Genomic DNA, 12,596 nt, shown 5'->3' with positions numbered 1-12,596 from the left:
AAGTACACATATTTAGTATCGCCGCGTCCGTAACGACCCAATCTATAAAACTGTCCCACTAGTTAACCCCTTCAGTGAACACCATAAGAAAAAAAAAAAACGAGGCAAAAAAAACAACGCTTTATTATCATACCGCCGAACAAAAAGTGGAATAACACGCGATCAAAAAGACGGATATAAATAACCATGGTACCGCTGAAAGCGTCATCTTGTCCCGCAAAAAACGAGCCGCCATACAGCATCAGCTAAAATGTAAAAAAGTTTTAGTCCTGAGAATAAAGCAATGCCAAAATAATTATTTTTTCTATAAAATAGTTTTTATCGTATAAAAGCGCCAAAATATAAAAAAATTATATAAATGGGGTATCGCTGTAAACGTACTGACCCGAAGAATAAAACTGCTTTAGCCATTTTACCAAATGCGGAACGGTATAAACGCCTCCCCCAAAAGAAATTCATGAACAGCTGGTTTTTGGTCATTCTGCCTCACAAAAATCGGAATAAAAAGTGATCAAAAACTGTCACGTGTCAGAAAATGATACCAATAAAAATGTCAACTCGTCCCGCAAAAAACAAGACCTCACATGACTCTGTGGACCAAAATATGGAAAAATTATAGGTCTCAAAATGTGGAGACGCAAAAACTTTTTTGCTATAAAAAGCGTCTTTTAGTGTGTGATAGCTGCCAATCATAAAAATCCGGTATAAAAAACGCTATAAAAGTAAATCAAACCCCCCTTCATCACCCCCTTAGTTAGGGAAAAATAATAAAATAAAATAAAAATGTATTTATTTCCATTTTCCCGTTAGGGCTAGGGTTAGAGCTAGGGTAAGGGCTAGGGTTAGGGCTAGGGTTAGGGTTGGGGCTAGGGTTGGAGCTAAAGTCAGGGTTAGGGTTGGGGCTAAAGTTAGGGTTGGGGCTAAAGATAGGGTTAGGGTTGGGGCTAAAGTTAGGATTAGGGTTTGGATTAGAGTTAGGGGTGTGTCAGGGTTAGGGGTGTGGTTAGGGTTACTGTTGGGATTAGGGTTAGGGGTATGTTTGGATTAGGGTTTCAGTTAGAATTGGGGGTTTCCACTGTTTAAGCATATCAGGGGCTTTTGAAACGCGGCATGGCGTCCGATCTCAATTCCAGCCAATTCTGCGTTGAAAAAGTAAAACAGTGCTCCTTCCCTTCCGAGCTCTCCCGTGCACCCAAACAGGGGTTTACCCCAACATATGGGGTAACAGCGTACTCGGGACAAATTGGACAAAAACTTTTGGGGTCCAAGTTCTCTTGTTACCCTTGGGAAAACAAAAATTTGGGGGGCTAAAAATCATTTTTGTGGGGAAAAAAAGATTTTTTATTTTCACGGCTCTGCATTGTAAACTGTAGTGAAACACTTGGGGGTTCAAAGTTCTCACAACACATCTAGATAAGTTCCTTGGGAGGTCTAGTTTCCAATATAAGGTCACTTGTGGGGGGTTTCTACTGTTTGGGTACATCAGGAGCTCTGCAAATGCAACGTGACGCCTGCAGACCATTCCATCTAAGTCTGCATTCCAAATGGCGCTCCTTCCCTTCCGAGCTCTGCCATGCGCCCAAACAGTGGTTCCCCCCACATATGGTGTATCAGCGTACTCAGGACAAATTGTACAACAACGTTTTGGGTCCAATTTATCCTGTTACCCTTGTGAAAATTCAAAACTGGGGGCTAAAAATCATTTTTGTGAAAGAAAAAAAAAGAATTTTTATTTTCACGGCTCTGCATTATAAACTGTAGTGAAACACTTGGGGGTTCAAAGCTCTTATATAGATAAGTTCCTTAGGGGGTCTACTTTCCAAAATGGTGTCACGTGGGGGGTTTTAATGTTTAGGTACATTAGGGGCTCTCCAAACACGACATGGTGTCCGATCTCAATTCCAGTCAATTTTGCATAGAAAAGTCAAATGGCGCTCCTTCCCTTCCGAGCTCTGCCATGCGCCCAAACAGTTGTTTACCCCCACTTATCGGGTATCAGCGTACTCAGGACAAATTGCACAACAACTTTTGGGGTCCAATTTCTTCTCTTACCCTTGGGAAAATAAAAAATTGGGGGCAAAAAGATCATTTTTGTGAAAAAATATCATTTTTTATTTTTACGCCTCTGCATTATAAACTTCTGTGAAGCACTTGTTGGGACAAAGTGCTCACCACACATCTAGATAAGTTCCTTAGGGGGTCTACTTTCCAAAATGGTGTCACTTGTGGGGGGTTTCAATGTTTAGGCACATCAGTGGCTCTCCAAACGCAACATGGCGTCCCATCTTAATTCCAGTCAATTTTGCATTGAAAAGTCAAATGGCGCTCCTTCCCTTCCGAGCTCTACTATGCGCCCAAACAGTGGTTCCCCCCCACATATGGGGTATCGGCGTACTCAGGACAAAATGCACAACAACTTTTGTGGTCTAATTTCTTCTCTTACCCTTGGGAAAATAAAAAATTGGGGGCAAAAAATATAGTTCTTACCGATAACGGTATTTCTCTGAGCCCATGACGGCACCACGGAGAGAGGGGATCCGCCCACCAAGGACAGGAAACCTACGGATAAAAAGGCGGTACCACTCTCCTGCATCAGTTGTTTTACATAGAGAACGATGGGACACTACTAAACATTTGTTAATTTTAACTGTTTATCATAACTAGATACCGCGTGACTTTAAAACTATGAGTAGACTATGGCACTATTTTGATGTGAGCACCCACAAGTGAAGGGAGGGAATGTACGGGTGCCGTCATGGGCTCAGAGAAATACCGTTATCGGTAAGAACTATATTTTTCTCTGATCGCCCATGACGGCACCACGGAGAGAATTGCATAGATTGTACATTCAGGGAGGGACCACCGCCTCCAGAACCCTTTTACCAAAAGTAAGGTCTGAAGAGGAGATTAGGTCCAATCTATAGTGCCTATAGAATGTGGATGGTGAGGACCAGGTAGCAGCTCTACATATCTGGTCAATGGAAGCTCCGGCCTTCTCCGCCCAGGAAGTCGCTACTGCCCTTGTTGAGTGAGCCTTAACCTCCCCGGGAACGGACATCCCACTTGCCGAGTATGAGAGACTGATGGCGTCCGTGATCCATCTTGCTCTGGTGGCTTTAGATGCTTTTTTCCCCTTCCGGGGACCCTGGAAACACACAGAGGAATCCTCCCTACTCTCTCTAGTGACTTCTAGGTGATGTAAGAGACATCTTCTTACATCTAGTGTATGTAGTGTTTGTTCCTCCTTATTTTTAGGATTGGGACAGAAGGAGGGGAGAGATATCTCTTGAGACCTGTGAAATTTTGAAGCCACTTTCGGGAGATATGCTGGGTCTGTTTTTAAAACGACCCTATCCTCTAGAAATTGTGTGTAAGGAGGGTTAACTGAGAGAGCCTGTAAATCGCTAACCCTACGGGCAGAACTAAGGGCGACTAATAAAGCTGTTTTGAGAGATAGGTTTTTTATTGTAGATTCGTGTAATGGTTCGAATAGCGGACTAGTCAGGGCTTTAAGGACCAAGTTTAAGTCCCATTGAGGAACAACTTTTACTGGAAGAGGCCTTGATCTTCCTGCCGCCCTGATGAATCTAGAGACCCACCTATTTGAAGCCAAGTCAAAGTTAAATAGGGCTCCCAATGCCGCCACATGAACTTTTAGGGTGCTAGTGGCTAAACCCATCTCCAACCCATTTTGTAGGAATTCTAGTATGGAAGCAAGGGGAATTTCTTTCCCTATTTTTTCACCTGAAGACAGAAATTTTTTCCATACTTTGCCGTATTGTTTTGTTGTAACCGGCTTCCTACTTTGTAACAGAGTTGAGATTAACCCTGGAGAGAACCCCCTGCTTTCTAATAATTTCCTTTCAAAAGCCAAGCTGTCAAGTGCAAGTTCTTGACTCGAGGATGACAGACTGGGCCCTGCGACAATAGATCCTGGCGGTCTGGCAATACCCAAGGGTCGGATATTGACATCTTCCTCATCCATGAGAACCAAGGTCTCTTCGGCCAGAACGGGGCAATTAAGATGACCAGCGCCCCGTCCTCCCGAATCTTCCTCAGCACTGCTGGAATCAGAATAAGAGGAGGGAAGGCATAGACCAGATGGTTACCCCAAGATATCAGGAAAGCGTCCACAGCTACTGGGTTCCCCAGGGGAGATAGGGAGCAGAAGGAGGTTACTTTTTTGTTTAGATGACTCGCAAAGAGATCTATTTTGGGAACACCCCATCTTTCTGTGATCTGGGTGAATATCACCTGATTTAGTTCCCATTCCCCCTGTTTTAGACTGGACCGGCTGAGGAAGTCTGCTTTGTAGTTGTCTACTCCCCTTATGTGTAGGCTTGTTAGGGATAAGAGGTTGCTCTCGGCTATTTGCAGGATTGATTTGGTCACTTCCATTAGATTTTTGGAACGGGTACCCCCCTGGTGATTTAGGTAAGATACTACCACCCGATTGTCCGACATTACTCTTACATGGTGAGAATGAAGGACCCCCAAGAATTCCTGAAGGGCATATTTTACTGCAAGGAGCTCCTTCATGTTGGAGGATTTGTTTACTGTAGATGGAGACCAAATGCCCTGGGTTACTAGGTCGCCCAGATGAGCCCCCCACCCTGAAGGGCTTGCGTCCGTAGTCAGGACTTTCGAGATCTGAATTACCCACGGGACTCCCTGGGAAAGATTTTCCTGCGATTTCCACCATGTCAGAGAGTGATTGGTGCGAGGAGATAGAGTTAACTGCCCGTCTAAATGCCCTCCTAGATGGATTTGCTCCGACAATATCTGCCATTGAAGATCTCTTGAATGTAATTGGGCCCACTGGACTGCGGGGATGCAAGAGGTCATGGAGCCTAAGAGGGACATGGCCTGACGGAGTGTTATGGAGGGGAGAGATTGGGTTCTCGATACTAAACTTTTTAGTTTTTGTATCTTGTTCTCCGGGAGCTGACATTCCATCTTTTTGGAGTCTAGAGTGAGACCCAGGTACTCCTGGACCTGAGAAGGCATTAGTCTGGATTTTTCTATGTTTATTAGCCAACGCAGTTTTTTTAAGGAATGTATCACTATTGCCAGTTGATCCTCGCAATGTTGCGGGGAGGAGCCTATCACCAAGAAATCGTCCAGATATGGAACGATTAGGGTATTTTCTTCTCTGAGGTGAGCCATTACCTCTGCTATCAGCTTTGTGAAAACCATCAGGGCTATGGCAAGACCAAATGGTAGAGCTGACAATTGGAAGTGATTTAGGACTCCCCTGATGTGAACTGCCATCCTGAGGAATCTCTGGTGATCCTTGTGTATTGGGACGTGATAATATGCGTCCTTTAGGTCCAGGACCACCATGAAGCATTGGGGAAACAACATCTTGATAGATGATTTTATCGTTTCCATCTTGAATGCTTGAACCTCCAGGTAATCGTTTAGTTTTTTTAGATTTATAATGGTCCTGAAGGAACCGTCTGGTTTCTTCCTCAGGAATAGAGGGGAATAGTACCCTTGCCCTCTTTCTTGTGGGGGAACCTCCAGGAGTACTCCCTTTTTTACTAACCCGATGACCTAGTTTTCCAGTGCCAGCTGTTCTTCTGCCGAAGATCTTATAGATGTCATCGTAAAAGAGGGACGGGGGCATCTTTTGAATGTCAGCCTCAGACCTGATTCTATAATGATCAGAATCCATTGACTGGAGGTAATCTTTTTCCAGGCTGGGAGAAAGAGAGATAATCTCCCTCCCACCTGGGGCGAACCTTCATTGAGAAGGTTTCTTGTTATCGCTAGGGTTTTTGTTAAAGATGAACCCCTTGTTTTTGTTCCTCTTATCCTCCCACTTTCCCTGGCCTCTCCCAGGGTTCTTGCGGAAAAACCTCTTGTTCCGAAAGGGCTTCCGGTAAGAGGGGGAGACCTAGAGAGGGAAAGGACTTTTTCTTGTCCCCTGCTTTTTCCAAGATGTCATCTAAAGTGGAACCGAACAAAAACTCTCCTTCGCAGGGGATAGTACACAGTTTTGTTTTTGTTTGCAGATCGCCAGGCCAATTCTTAAGCCAGAGGGCACGCCTGGCCGCATTAGCAAACACAGCTGACCTGGCAGCTAATCTGATAGAGTCTGCCGAGGCGTCAGCCAGAAAAGCCGCAGCTCCCCTTATTACAGGTAATGTCTTCAGCATCGAGTCTCGTGAAGTTTTCCCCTTTAATTGACCCTCTAGTTGATTTAACCAGATCATTAGGGAGCGGGATGTGCAAGCTGCTGCCACTGCCGGTTTCAGGCCTCCTCCCGCTGACTCCCAAGAGCCCTTGAGGAAGGCGTCCGCCTTCTTGTCCATAGGGTCTTTTAGGACCCCCATGTCCTCAAACGGGAGAGCGAATTTCTTTGATGCTTTAGCTATTGCTACATCTAATTTGGGGGCTTTTTCCCAAAAGGAGCAGGATTCATCCTCGAAGGGGTATTTCCTTTTTGGAGTTAGGAGAGTCTTTTTCATGGGTTTTTTCCATTCCTTCTTAATTAACGCTGCAATTGCTTCATTAAGCGGGAAAGCTCTTCTCTTTTTTTGTTCTAAGCCCCCAAACATGATGTCTTGTGCTGACTTTTTAGGGTGGGAGTCTACTAATCCCATAGTACTCCTCACTGCCTTTATGAGGCCATCGGTGTCCTCTAGCGGGAAACAATTGAGACCTCCTGAGGAAGAAGTGGATGATGAAGATGAGGAGGAGGAGGAGGAGGATACTGAACTTGCACTATCGCTGTCAGATTTAGAGACTGGGGATGGGGACCTGTGTCTGGTCCTTCTCCGTTTCTTTCCCCTTTTAAGGGATCTAAAGGTGTCTTCCACCTGTTCTTTAATCAGGTTTTTAAGATCTGTTGCAAACCCGGGCAGGCTTTCGGATACAGTCTGCTGTATGCAGGAATTACATAGCTGCTTCTCCCATGCGGGTGGAAGATCCTCTTTACAGATGGCACAGATTTTGTGCTTTGTTTTACCTACGCTTTTCCTCCCCTAAAAGAGACAAATAATAATCTTACTGTCTCTAACTTTCACGAAGATCAACTTACCACCTCCAGGACCCATAAATACCGGTTGGGGATTCTCTGCCTCTGGCATTTTCCCCGACGCCGTGCTGGACTCCTTGCTGTGTTGAGACCTTTGGCGTTCTTTGCTGGTGTCCTGGTGACCTTTCTGCTGTCGCCTCTTTTGCTGCTGCTGCTGCTGCGGCGATGCTATAGGTGGAGGTGATTCAGGCAAGGGAGATGCCGGGTCGCTCATACTGCTGCTGGTCTGCTTTCACTGCCAATAACGCGTGCTGCGCTGATGCTGCGACAACTAGTAGCTCCTAAGGCTCTTGCCGATATACTGCAGAGCCACTGGGAGTAAGTAAATTCTCCCTTTTAAAGCTCCCGCCCCTTTTTTTTTTCAGCCGACGGCAAGGAGCGTTGAACGCCGGCGCCTGCGCAGACGCTTCTGCGGCGCCTTTGGAACGCACAAGCGTCAGATCGGCGTCGCCTGCGCAGTGGCGTCCAGACGACGGCGAGGAGCGCCGAACGCCGACGCCTGCGCCGTCGGGTTTCAGCGGCGCCTGCGCAGATCCAAGCCCCAGCGTCTCGCGAGACCAGCGCAACTCCGGGCATGCGCCGGACTCTCAAGATGGCCGCCCGGAGTGCAGATATGGCGCTGCTGACCGGCACCCCCGGTCCTATGCAGACCCTACCGCGCGGCTCTGCATGCCCGATGGCAGTGCAGTGTGCAGGCTGACGCGTGCTAGGGGAGGGCCGCGCCGCACCTCCCACAACCACAGAGGGACCCCCCTGGATGTTGCCGCTGCTGCATCTTACCTGGGGAGGTGACCGCGAACTCCTTGTCACCTCCCCCACTCACCCTAGAGGCCCACTAGCCCCCAGCGGTGGTGCTTCGGGTCACCACCCCAGCCGACCCCAGCTGCCTGGAGTCGGACTGGTTGGCCCCGGAATCCAACGTTGAACCGGTAAGTCCGTAGGTCTCCCATCAAGGACAGGAAACCAACTGATGCAGGAGAGTGGTACCACCTTTTTATCCGTAGGTTTCCTGTCCTTGGTGGGCGGATCCCCTCTCTCCGTGGTGCCGTCATGGGCGATCAGAGAAAAGATCATTTTTGTGAAAAAATATGATTTTTTTATTTTTACGGCTCTGCATTATAAACTTCTGTGAAGCACTTGTTGGGTCAAAGTGCTCACCATACATCTAGATTAGTTCCTTAGGGGGTCTATTTTCCAAAATGGTGTCACTTGTGGGGGGTTTCAATATTTAGGCACATCAGGGGCTCTCCAAACGCAACATGGCGTCCCATCTCAATTCCAGTCAATTTTGGATTGAAAAGTCAAATGGCGCCCCTTCCCTTCCGAGCTCTGCCATGCGCCCAAACAGTGGTTTACCCCCACATATGGGGTATCAGCGTACTCAGGACAAATTGTACAACAACTTTTGGGGTCCATTTTCTCCTGTTACCCTTGGTAAAATCAAACATTGGAGCTGAAGTTAATTGTTTACGAAAAAAAGTTAAATGTTCATTTTTATTTAAACATTCCAAAAATTCCTGTAAAACACCTGAAGGGTTAATAAACTTCTTGAATGTGGTTTTTAGCACCTTTAGGGGTGCAGTTTTTAGAATGGTGTCACACTTGGGTATTTTCTATCATATAGGCCCCTCAAAATGACTTCAAATGAGATGTGGTCCCTAAAAAAATATTGGCGTTGTAAAAATGAGAAATTGCTGGTCAACTTTTAACCCTTATAACTCCCTAATAAAAAAAAATTTTGCTTCTAAAATTGTGCTGATGTAAAGTAGACATGTGGGAAATGTTACTTATTAATTACTTTGTGTGACATATCTCTGTGATTTAAGGGCATAAAAATTCAAAGTTGAAAATTGCAAAATATTCAAAATTTTCGCCACATTTTTGTTTTTTTTCCACAAATAAACGCACGTTATATCGAAGAAATTTTACAACTATCATGAAGTACAATATATCACGAGAAAACAATGTCAGAATCGCCAAGATCCGTTGAAGCGTTCCAGAGTTATAACCTCATAAAGGGACAGTGGTCAGAATTGTAAAAATTGGCCCGGTCATTAACGTGCAAACCACCCTCGGGGCTTAAGGGGTTAAAGATGGGGCTTTTGGAACAAAAAATATGATTTTGCGTCGCCATATCCTGAGAGCTATGTTTCAATGTTACTGCCGACAGTCATGTGAGGGCTTGTTTTTTACAGGAGGAATTGACGTCTATTGGTACCATTTTCAGACACATTATTGATCACTTTTCATTTTGAATTGTGTTTTTTTCTTATGTTTGTGGGAGTGTTTGAGCTTTATGCCAGTCTCCGTGTGGTAAAAGTGATAAGACAGTGTTATTCTTTGAGTCTGTGCGATTATATCAATTAATAATTTAATAATTATTTTACACTTGCCTGTTACACAATAAAAACTATTTATTGGTTGAATTTTTTTTTTAACTTTTTTTTCTACTTTTTTACTATGGGACTTTAAAGCTTGTATTAGTCTGATCACTGGTAAAATGCATTACAGCCATCAATGCTGCACTTACAGAAGCCTCTTAGATCATGCTCCTGCCATGGTCTAACAGGCTTGGCGTAGCTGGCAGACCCAGAGGTCGTCATAACGAAGGGCGCCCATCAGAAGGGAGATAGATCACCCTCTATCTCCTAAATGTTGCAACTGATATGAATTGCAGCATTTAGGATGATACATGGCCGGGCACCGATTCTGGCCTTAACAGCTTGGGCATAATTTACTTAAGTCAAAGGTCGTGAAGGGGTTAAAGAGTAACTAAACTTTATTTTTTTTAAATAATTCTGTCCAGCATGGAAAGTTATAAAACCTTGCAAATCACTTTGATTAGGGAATTGCTTTCATTTCTTAAAAAAAAAAAAAGCATGTACCGTAATTGGTTAACAACAAATTAAACCTGCACTCTGAAATGCTATGGTATGCAAATATTGAATATATGAAAATGGGATCGTATTATTAATATTGAAAAGGAGAGAAAAATGAAGGAACTTACCACATAAATTGGTTAATTCATGCGAGCCCAACAGCCAACGACAAGACGACCACGTCTGCTGGGACCTTAACCTAACATAATATTTTTTATATTTGCATACACATGCTTGCACATATGATTGTAGGCTTTCAGCTGGGAAGAGGTATCATGTTGGGTTAGGGTCCCAAACACAGGAGGTTGGCAGTTGGGCACACATGAATTTGCCAATTTAAAGACCAAAAGTTCCTTCATGTTGTAACTTCTTTTCTATAGCAGTAATGCAATTCCAATTTCATATATCCAACGTTTGCATACTATAGCATTTCAGAGTGCAGTTTATAATTTGTTAGTTACTTATAGAGTGGATCTCTTCGCATTTGTCTTTCTGTTTGGAAGTGATAATCAGCCTTTTTCATTTTTGTAACTGGCTTCCAAACATCGGTATTTTCCTGCCTTTAGCTGTATTGATATACAGCTGGAGTACAGAGGATGGCGGTGAAAGAATCAGCACCTGTATCATCCTCTCAGTGTTGTGCTATGAGAACAATCTCCTGTGGCAGGCTTCTTGCCAGAATCAGGCTGCCGTCACACTAGCAGTATTTGGTCAGTATTTTACCTCAGTATTTGTAAGCCAAAACCAGGAGTGGAACAATTAGAGGAAAAGTATAATAGAAACATATGCACCACTTCTGTATTTATCACCCACTCCTGGTTTTGGCTTACAAATACTGATGAAAAATCCTGACCAAATACTGCTAGTGTGACCGCAGCCTTAGAGACAAAGGTGTTACAGCAGACCCTTTCACTACCATCTGTACCCCAAATGAGTAAGTTCTAATAGTAATGCTGCTAAAGGTAGAAAAATAAACTGGGGGAAAAGCAGGGGTTTGGAAGTCGCTTAAATGCAGCATTTTTTTTTTTTTATGGGAATGAAGACAAATCTGCTAATAAAGTGATTTGCAAAGTTTCAGAACTTTCTGTCATGGACAAAATTATTAAAAAGCTTGATATTATTTCATAGTCTTATGTATATATGATTGTTGTAACTGATTATATACATATGGTTGTCATTATTGCTGATATCATTCTAATTCCTAAGACTGCTTTTTAAGAGAAGCAGGTGTTCACTAAAACAGGCATATCGGGAGACTGGAACCAGGGCTGTGGAGTCGGAGCCCATTTTGGTGGAGTCGGTGTCAGAGTCGGAGGTTTGGCTTACCGACTCCACAGCCCTGAGGAACCAGCACATGCTGCATCGCCCAACCAAATTACACAGAGATGTAGCCACTGGAAGCAGTGAGATGTCTTTTACTTCTAACTTACTGTGGCAATTGGTCCATCCACGTGATAGTCTAAACTAAATACATCCCATCCAGTGTCTCCAGGCGAAACCTAAAAATAATGAAACATAAGCTCTGGGTTATAAATGTGGTTATGGGGACATTCATGTAGAGAAACAAAGAGATGCAATCGAGAATCATGTATAGAAAGGTTTCCGTCTTCGGACATTTTGAACATGAAGAGGAAGTCCGGGCGGCAGATGATTTCTGACTTCCTCTTCATGTTCAAAATGTCCTAAGGTGCTGGAACAGTGCTGACACCAGAGGGCTGTATCAGCTGTTTTGTTTACTTTAATTGGGTCCAAACATTTATATCAAGAAGGAGCTGTTGTTCTAGTAGTGGACAGCCCCTTTAAATCCGTTTCACACACAGTACAGCTTTCACATGTTGCCGGTCCTCCAGAATATAACTCCGTAGCACCAAAAAACTGACTAGGAAGAGCTTAAAAGTTGGCAGAGCACAAATGGTATAATATATGAAATAAAAGCAAGCTGAAACCGATGGAGATCTATGCAGAGTAGGAATGCTCATTCATTACGAATAATTATAAAAGTGAAAAGGCATCCACATTTTACATTCGTTCAATCATTTTAAGAGTTTCAATTCCTGCCATCAGGAAACACGTGAAATTATTACAATGCTACATGGCAAAAATATTCAAAAAGCAAAGCTTTTATAAAATGCTGTTTTTGTGTGATACAAAGCACCTTCTATGATTTTAATTCCACCAAATCAGGATTTTATCTTTAGAAAAATACAAATATTCCCGTAAAGCTCGGAACTGGAGTGGCCAATTAGATGTGAGGAAAGAAAATTTCAGCCACAAAAAAAAAAAAAAAAAAAAAATAATATATATATATATATATATATATATATATATATATATATATATATATATATATATATATATATATATATATATATATATATATATATATATATACACATACATATGTTTGACAAAGACTTGGTATAAACAATATGCACTATTTAGCACAGGGGGAAACAGATTGGTCTCGTGACATATTTCAATCTTGTTTTTTTGTTAGAGGCCCGCCTGAGTTATTAGCTAGCAGGCACTTTCAATAACAAGAGAGTTTTATTTTAAAGAGGAGGCCATGATGCTTATTTTGATTTTTACAGTGCGGATGAATGCAATAAATAATGTCTTCTTATTTCTCGTAAATGGCCCTATTTGAATCATCAAAAGAAAATTGAGGTTATTAT

At 43.3% G+C, this 12,596-nt stretch overlaps 1 protein-coding gene across 3 annotated transcripts in view; it reads right to left on the bottom strand.

The window, feature by feature from the left end:
• The window catches only part of TUBGCP3 (tubulin gamma complex component 3), a 129,140-nt gene that overhangs the window by 45,493 nt on the left and 71,051 nt on the right, over positions 1-12,596 (bottom strand). For all 3 annotated transcript variants that reach the window (XM_069757903.1, XM_069757905.1, XM_069757904.1), the window contains exon 16: positions 11,352-11,420. In XM_069757903.1, coding sequence (XP_069614004.1) covers positions 11,352-11,420 — 69 coding nt within the window. The remainder of the gene's footprint in view (positions 1-11,351; positions 11,421-12,596) is intronic.

Source organism: Ranitomeya imitator, chromosome 3, assembly GCF_032444005.1.
Source record: "Ranitomeya imitator isolate aRanImi1 chromosome 3, aRanImi1.pri, whole genome shotgun sequence".
In the NCBI taxonomy this organism is placed as follows: Eukaryota; Metazoa; Chordata; class Amphibia; order Anura; family Dendrobatidae; genus Ranitomeya; species Ranitomeya imitator.
This window is presented reverse-complemented; position numbering and strand designations above follow the sequence as displayed.